We start from the raw sequence: 9,045 nt of genomic DNA on the forward strand, positions 1-9,045 counted from the left end.
CTAGATGCATTATTACATCCTCTTGTTGCATAAACACTGGCACCAGCTGTCAGTCTATTCTTCAGCAGGCTGCAGAGTAAAGACAGATGTCCCTGCTGCAAGGTAATACCCAGATCGGGTAGAATGTACACGCTAGCTCTGATCGACCTTGCGTGCTAAAAATAGCAGTTTGGCCATGGCAGCACAAACAGCAGCTCAGGCTAGCAGCCCAAATACATACTGAAGATCTCAGACAGGATTGTACTTGGGCTGCTAGCCCATGCTGTCGTACCCACAATGCTATTTTTAGCACACCCCCATTGATCAGAGTTAGCGTGTGTACAGCTACATGAGCTGGAAATTGCATCTTCCAGCTGCCAATATAGACATGCCCTAAGGCTACACACTTTCTTTGGTATAACTGTGCTTCTCAGGGGTTTAAAAAAATCCACCCCTGAGCGACATAGTCATACCGACCATAATGCCCTGTATAGATAGTGCTATGTTGGTGGGAGAAGGTGGAGTTATTAAGCTAACAAGAGAGCTCTCTCCCATCAGCTCTGAGCATCCTCACTACAAGCGCTGCATTGGTGCAGCTGCACCAATGCAAGTTTGTAGTGTAGACCTGTCCTAAATGTTACAGTAAGTCAATTAGTAACTCTGGATTGCTCCCCACCTTGTGTCCTAACTCCCCCTGCATCTGACACACAGGAAGAGTGAGAGCGCGCGAGACTTGCCCTTTCATTATCTGAAAAAAATTCAGGAACAAACAAGATAAATACAATTCTGGAAATCAGCTAAAGGCCATTCTCTCAATCTCTCTCAATATGGACAGGGTGAATGAGTTGTCTCCAAATATTTCAACATTTACATATGTATATTCTAACTACATACCAAAATTACATTAAATATGTTAAGGTTTCAATGTCAATCATTCAGAAGTTGGAAAACGCCAGAAATGAGATTCCTTCTGCAGTCTTAATTCACCCTATGTGCATATACAGCATGATACAGTCTTAATTACATACTATCCCCACCCCCTCATAACAGGCTCCCTGCCTCATTCAATACATGGCTGGTGCTCACTACATATTTCTTTTTATCCTTATCATTCAGTGTATAGCCACAGAGGCTATATTTATCACATGCCATCCTGACTCATCAATGAGTACCTCGTGACAGACAGTCAACATTGAATATAGTATCACTGATTGGATTTTTATGGTAATTATCACCATATTACCTGAACGCTTCACAATTTATTTTCACATTTTGAGAAGTAAGGTGGAATTATTATCAACATTTAAGAGATGGGGGACTGAGGCACAGATTAAGGACAAAAACTGTCAGCAGTATGTACTATAATTCTGGGTGTTCAATTTGTGATATCTGAAAAATCAGGTCCTAGAGTATTCAGCATTTCATAGCCCTTCATATGTTCAAAACACAGCTCCCACTGAGTACATTTGTTGTTGAGAGTGCTCAGCACTTCTACAAATCAAGCCCCAAGTGTCTCAAGATAAGCACCCAGAAAACAAACAAAGAGCATAGTTAGTGGCCAGCTGTTGAACATTCTAGTTTAGGTGACTTGCCCAGCTGATCATATAGGAAACTGTTAGAGAGAGAGATAATCCGCTCTTCAGGTAGTATTCAATTGCCTTAACCATGAGACCATCCTTTCTCTTCCTGAAGTCCTCTGCCTCTTTCACTACACATCTTCCAATTTTTGCAACAAATGAGGCAGAGGTCCTATAAACAACCTCTTTCAATACAGAACCCCAATTCAATCCGTGTGCCCCCATCAATTCTATGAATGAGGCAGGAGTATTGAGGGAAACCGTATGGATCATGCAATTAAACACTACCATAATGCATATGCACAAAGGGCTGAATTAAAAGTTGCATAGACAGCCTTAACTCTGGTATTTCCTAAGTTTTGAGTATTTGACTTTATAAACTTAACATTCTTTTAATTTATGATTTTGCATCCAATTTCCTAAGTTTTTAAACAAGCAAACTGAAAAAATAAATTCAATCCTGTGGAATTATATTTATCCCCATATGGGTAATTATAAGCAATTCGGGGGCAGGGACTGTCTTTTTGGTTTGTGTATATACCCCCTAGCACAATGGAGTCCTGGTTCATGACTGTTGCTCTTATGGGCTACAATAATACTAGCACAGGTTGAAACTTTTAGAACCACTTGAAGTAACATAGTATTTGGTAGCAGTAGTAAGTTATCATCCATGGGGACTAGCCATTAGTGGAGGATGAGACACACTTTGCCTGCAAGTCTCTCAACTATTTGCTAGACAGCATATGAATGCTGGGACTTAGGAATCCTGGGTTCTATAAGGGAGTATGTCTATTGGTTATGGACCCATCAGCCCTGTCCCCGGCAGTACGTCCCCTTCTGGCACTGCTCCTGTGTCCCCAGTTTTTAATCTCCTCAGCTTGTCTCTGTGCCCCACTGCTAGTATACAGCCTGACCCATCCCCCACTCACAATATGATTCTTCTTCACCTTCCTGCTTATTTCCCTTCTGCATTTGAGTCAGGCTGTTGCTGTTTTCTCCTCCATGCTGCTGAGACACCAGCAGGGAGAACACTGCAAGAACAAGAGAGACAGACAACCTCCCTACTTTCAGATCCAATGCCTGACATCACAGCAACCAGGAGTAACAACTGAAGGAAAGTCTTGCTCAGACACTGCAGCCCTTGGCTGCAATATACTCAGTGCGCATAGAACGTTTGGAAAATTTTGCTTCCATCTTATAAATAAATCTCTAGAGTATACGTGAACAGCAATTTTCAAAAACGTTTAAGTTGACCAAATTTGTATGGATTTTCACAGGATAAGAGGCACCGCTCTAAACACAAGAAAATGTACATGCTAATTTCAAGTCTGTCTTCCAATGTGAATGTACCCACGTCCACACCCTACACACTACTATAATAATCTTTGTAAGTATGCCTGTAAGGTATCATTTGAAAATTCATAATTTGCTGGACAAGAGTGTCCTAATAAAATGTGTGGGGCAACGTTGTATGTGAAGTTAAGATTTCCCTGTATATTAAAAACATATGTTCCAAAACACAGCCCTACCCAAACAGAAGTTGGCAAAACAGGTCCATCCTAAATAAATGAATGTGTGCTCTGCTTAATTTGCATTTAAGCAGTAATCAGAGTCATCAAGCAGGAAGGAGAGAGAAAGGAAGCTCAAACAGATGAGAAAAAAGGAGCAGGGAACATCCATCTACATAGACTGTCTCCTGATACCTAGCTGGAAATGTTTTTCAAAAGGGGTACTGAAACTATAAAAAGGAAGGGCAAACACCCCAAGACACCCTTCTCTCCCTTGCTGCCCATGGCATTCACAGCAACCAGGGGTAACAACTGAAGGAAAGTCTTGCTCAAACACTGCAGCCCTTGGCTGCAACATATTCAGTGTGCATAGGGTTAGGGTTAAGGTTGAAGCACTCATTGGATTCTGGGAGAAGGGGTCCTGACCTAAGAAGTTTTGTCCAAAGACTGTTGAGAGCATTAGTGAGAAAACTTTGCTTTGAATTTAACACAGTTTAAGATATAAAACACAAATGGTGCCTCTTTCTTTTTCTTGTTACCATTTCTGACCTTTTAGCCCCATTACTTGTACTAACCTAAAATCTCTCTTTTTAGTTAATAAAATCTGTTTTATCTAATCCAGTGTGTTTAAACTTAAGCATCTGGAAAACTCCATTTGTGGTGGCAAGTTGTGTGCATATAATTTCTATTAAAGAAATAACAGACTTTATATAAACTTGCAGTGTCCAGGAAAGGGCTGGGCAGTACAGGACATGCATATCGGGGGGAGGGGGGAATCTAAGAATTGGGGTGTGTTGGGGTCACCCTGCAGGGTGGTGAGGTAACTAAGGCTGATAAGAGCTGGTAAGAGCCAAAGTGTGACTGCAGCACATGCACAGACATAGCTGGAAGTGACTTGCATGCTGGAGGCTGTTTATGAGCAATCCAGGCTGGGGGCTACAGCAAAGCATTTTAAAGGGCATCCCAGGTTAGAGGTCAGAGGCGACACAGCTATTCAGTCTGGATTGTACCATGGTATGTCACACAACCAAACCGCTGTTAGAATTTAACATTTTCAAAACAATGTATTTTTTCCTACCCGTATTCGCAGAAACAGCTGAACCATTTTGCTGAAACTTCCCCCGCAAAAGTCAGCCTTTGGCAGACTAGTGGCATGGAGAAATTCAGCCTGATGGTTAAAGTTTGGAAGAATTATAAGCAACTGGAAACAGGATCTTATAATGGAGAGTACTAAGCAACCTTAACTAGAGGTGTTGCTACTAGATCTGCCTATGTCAGGCAGATGGAACCAAGAGAAAGACCAGTTTTTTTAAATCTTTTCATGAAATTATTTCACTTTAGTGTACTTACTTCTGTTGATAATCTTTAAGTAATTTTTTGGCCTTGTTGTATTTCTTCTCCAGGGCATCATACTGTTCCTGGGTTTCTTTAAGATGTTCATTTACGGTCTTGCATAAACTTTGTGCCTCTAACCAATAGGTCTCCAACTTCTTAATTTTCTCTTTGCTCTCTTCTAAAGTTTGTTGAAGCTGGGATTTACTTGACTCCCATTCAACTTTTTCAGCTTCAGTAGTTTTTAACTTGAAAGGAAAACATTCAGAACAATCCTTAGAACTATATCTTAAGATAAAAGTTAAAAATAAAGAAGCGTAAGTGGATAATAGCGACTAACTTACTAAACAAATCTCAGCAGTATTAAAAGAAGACCTTGAATAGGTATACAACCTTTCATCCAGTAGTACCTAAAATATTTTAAGTCTCTTTATATAGATATCACTTCAATACATCCATCACTTTCCATGCTGTGTGAGTTTTAGAAATAAGCCAAGAATCTCTAAGGGCCCAATCCTGCAAATAGGTCATCACATGTGGAATCCCTACACTTTCTCAAAGCCCAACAACATGAGGCCAACTGCATGACCGGGACCTAGATTTATGTTTCTATTAAAGTTTCCTGTTTAATTTTAGTAGTAGCAGCATTTTAGTGTTCCATCTCATGTTTGAGTGAGAAGTACTCTCTTTTTGGTTTAAAAATAATTCTCCTCTTCATTTCCCTTCTGTCATGTTGGAATGTAAATGTAACAAGTTAATAAAGAAATGTTCTATAGTTCCAAATATCTGTGTGCTTAGTAGTGTATTTTCACACATGGCCATGACCAAGTTGTCTAGCTTTCTGTGCTGAGGCTGAAAGACATGCAGCATACACCATTGTCACGTGCACAGGATGCTGATGAATGCCCTTCTGAAGACAGCAGTAAATGGCCAAAATTCATCAGAACTGGTTGTAACCTGGCTCACTGAGAAGAATGAGAGACACACACTGCTGTACTTTCTCCATGCCCTAAGGCCGGTATTTCTACACATAAGAAAACGGCTGCTCACAGCTCTCTGTCCCCACCTCACCCAACAACATGGAAAAGAGGAGACAAAACTTCTCTTTCCCAGAACAACCAGAAACTGTAAGAATGCTGAGCTAGCCCTCAGCCCAAGAGAAGTTATATGGCGTGCCCTCTCACCCAAGAAGCTGGTGTATTTGCATCGGGGGGAGGTTGGCCAGTTCCCCTTCCTATAATGCTCCAAAAACTCCTTCCTAGAAGTGACCACTGTCCCAGAGTGGCAAATACATCCACTGCTCTCTAATTTCTACACAAAGGGACCTAATTTTTATGAAACACCAATACTGAACTGAGGCAAGTTTCTATCCATTGAACTATTCAATTCAATAAATTCTACTTTAAACAATATTATTCAAGCATTTTATCCTATTATAGAATTTCTTCAATCTGTCACAGAATTCAGTATTTGTGTAACCCAGAATTTAGGTTTACAAATGTGTGTCTAGTGTGCCCAAAGTACATGGTGCCCTAGCCTTAAAATAGACATCTACTGACCTTCATTTGATTTCCAACTTTTTCTCCTCTAAACATTAATCCTATCATGAACAATGTGAACATTAAACATTGCAAAACTTTAAAAGAAGTAACTTACTCTCTCTTTTAGTTGGTTAACTTCAGCTGTTGTTACTGCATGCTTTAATTGTAGCTAGAATGAAATGTAATAGTTTTGTCAAGAAATATACAGAAAGATATTTGAAAGATTATTGCAAGTTTGTTACTAAATATTTAAGGCCTGATTCTCCTCTCACTTAAGCCAGTTTTACATTAGTGTAAATCCATTCACTTGCTCAATAAAGTTACTCATGATTTTCACCAGCATTAAAGAAGAGAACCAGGCTCTTATACTTTATATGTTTTTCCAAAATTAAGCTCCCAATTTAAGAAGAAAAGGTTTATAGGTCTTCTGATGTCCATATTTGTTATTAAAAAAAAATCAAATCATGACCATCTGTATTTGAAAAATTCACAAATTAATTTGTGGAAATGGCTAAGAAAAGCAAGCAAATTAAAATCCTGTTTGAAATGAAGTGAACATGCCAAAAACAGTGAAAGTCAGTAATGCTTTGTAACTGGGCAAGTAGTAAATGCAATCAAGTGAAAAATACAGTAGTGCTGGGTATTTTTATTTAAGTTCATAAAGAATATCATGAAGTATTTTTACATTAAGCCGTATGTTTAAGGAGCAAGACTTTGGTATCAAGAGACTTCAGTAGATTACAGGGGTACATAAAGGCTTCATTTAAGTCAAGAACACAGACAATTACAACAGTATGTCTTCAGAAATCTACTATTAAGTATGCATACATAAGGGCGATAGCAAATTTGTTGAAGACAACCTCTCAGCTCTTAAATCTCACCTTAGAGGCACAGAATACCAAAAGTATGTTGAAACAAGTGGAATTATGAGTCTGAACACTTGATTTAGATTCACTATCAATAGAGAATGGATTTCCACCTAGAGTCATTTCCCATCATATCCCCAAGCGTATAAGGTATTTATGCATGGATGTCCCATTATGGTCTAGCAGATTCTCACCATGCTTCCCCAACTTATAACATTGGAAGTGGTCTCCAGTCTGGAGTCTGGAATCCAAACTCCTTCAGTATCACCAAGAAAATCAGCTTCAAAAGCCTCTAATAAATCCAAACCTCATTAGAAAGTATTTGAAGCAAGTATGGAGAAGCATCCACCACTGCCACCACAGGGTGACATAGCTCTTATGCAGAGCATATTTTGCCCAAAAAGCAGTCTGTAAAAATCAACTTTGCACATACTTGTTTACAAAACAGCATGTTAATCACGTTATGGGAAAGGGCTATAGTTCAGATACCCTCCATTTTTGTTTAGTGTATAGGAATAATATTCCTAGATTTGTTTCATATACTCTTTTAAGAACTCCCACACTACACTGATGCGGTAAACCGAAAAATCAAGCCAAAGAAGATGGTTACGCCTATGTCTGGAATATGTGAAAATAAGTATTAGTTTGAGTTAAGTAGAAAAGTTGACACATTTATATGAGATTTATTTTTACTTTTATCAGCTGAAGCTGGGACCATGGTACACTGGGAAGGCAGTATAAACAAAGCCCTATAGTTTCTGATAGTCAACGTCTTTTGATCCAATGCTCTGGCAGCTTTTTTTTTTAAGCTTCTGAAACATTTATTTTGAATTTTATGTACATCAATTTTGACAAAATCCCCAAATTTGAAAGGTCATTTACAAGAGGCCTTTTTTTGTCAGAGGAAAAAGAAGAATGATGATGATACAGGGCACAAAGGAGATTAATACCAACTTTAGAAGACCCAGATGCTCTTCGGCACACCACATAAGATTCATAAGAAACTTAGGTTATGTTATTGTACCTCTTTAAATTTAAGAAGAAACTGTGCTGAATCCATATCCAGTGGCAAATTCATATCTTCATTTTCATTTTCAGGAAGATAAAAGACTTCCACAGACTTTCCATGTAAATGTGACTCAAAAGCATCATCATCATCATCATCATAATCATCATCCTAACAAGATATAAAAACATTACTTTACTGAAGTAAAGCACAGACCTCTCTTTAATGGAAAAAACCTATTTTCTTAAATATACAGTCTTCAAATAACCCAAAATCATAATTACATCACTTCTGTTGACTAGCAATTGTCCTCTTTCCCTTGTTGATTGAGCAATTTATACTTATAATGTACGGTTAAGGTACTCTGCAAACATTTTACATAAAAATTCCCCAAACAGAAAGGGCAAATAAGAAACAGCTATCCCAAATGATAGTTGATTTTTAATATTAACTTCCTCTCTTCAGGTTCCCTTGAAGTTTTCTCCCAGAAGACTGTGTCCTGCTCAGATAGGATACCAACCTGAGGCCTATTGGGAATGTATTAAGTGACATTATTATATGAAGTGATATTTCAAAGTTTATATGTTACTATTATCATTTTTAATCAAGTTGCACCTTTTCACTTTTATCCCTTGGTTGTCTGGTTCAAAAACATTTAGTCCATTTTTTGTAAAATATTTCCAAGTCGATTAAAAATACAGACTTACTTTATATACTATATAGCTATTTTATTGGTAGCTATACCTGTTCTGTATCATCCTGGGCACAGTGCTGCTCATATAGGCATCTCTCTTGCTCTAACGTCTCACTGATAAGACGAGCTACTTCACTCTGAGTCCCAGGTTTCTCTCTTCCAATTAGAAACCTATAAGAAAAAAAAAAACCCAATTAAAAGGTAGTACAGGGCAAGTGTATGTTTAATATATGGTAGCCTGTTACACTGTCTTTGGTGACCACTTACGTTAAATTTATATAAAAACATTTTACACAATTTGCTGCTTCTTTCCCTTCATCTCTCTGTTAATGAACAATTTATTCCCAATTATTTTTTAATTATAAAATATGTATATATAAAAAAAACCACATACCTCACACTGCCTTTGGTGTTTTTTAGCACAGTGGCTGCAAAAAGCTGAGTTACTCCTACTAAACTTATACCATCAACCTCAACAATCTGATCATTTACTTGGATTCTGCAAGACAAATCATTCAATATTTAGCAATAAAGCTGACAAA

The 9,045-nt window shown here is 38.2% G+C and overlaps 1 protein-coding gene across 3 annotated transcripts in view; it reads right to left on the minus strand.

The window, feature by feature from the left end:
- Positions 1-9,045, minus strand: part of LOC123378674 (neurabin-1-like) — a 75,446-nt gene that overhangs the window by 54,113 nt on the left and 12,288 nt on the right. For all 3 annotated transcript variants that reach the window (XM_045032749.1, XM_045032750.1, XR_006582703.1), the window contains exons 4-8: positions 8,898-9,002; positions 8,554-8,674; positions 7,828-7,980; positions 6,053-6,106; positions 4,415-4,644 (exon numbers count right to left, since the gene is read on the minus strand). In XM_045032749.1, the coding sequence (XP_044888684.1) occupies positions 4,415-4,644; positions 6,053-6,106; positions 7,828-7,980; positions 8,554-8,674; positions 8,898-9,002 (663 nt within the window). The remainder of the gene's footprint in view (positions 1-4,414; positions 4,645-6,052; positions 6,107-7,827; positions 7,981-8,553; positions 8,675-8,897; positions 9,003-9,045) is intronic.

The sequence above is a fragment of the Mauremys mutica genome, chromosome 10 (genome assembly GCF_020497125.1).
Source record: "Mauremys mutica isolate MM-2020 ecotype Southern chromosome 10, ASM2049712v1, whole genome shotgun sequence".
Classification (NCBI taxonomy): domain Eukaryota; kingdom Metazoa; phylum Chordata; order Testudines; family Geoemydidae; genus Mauremys; species Mauremys mutica.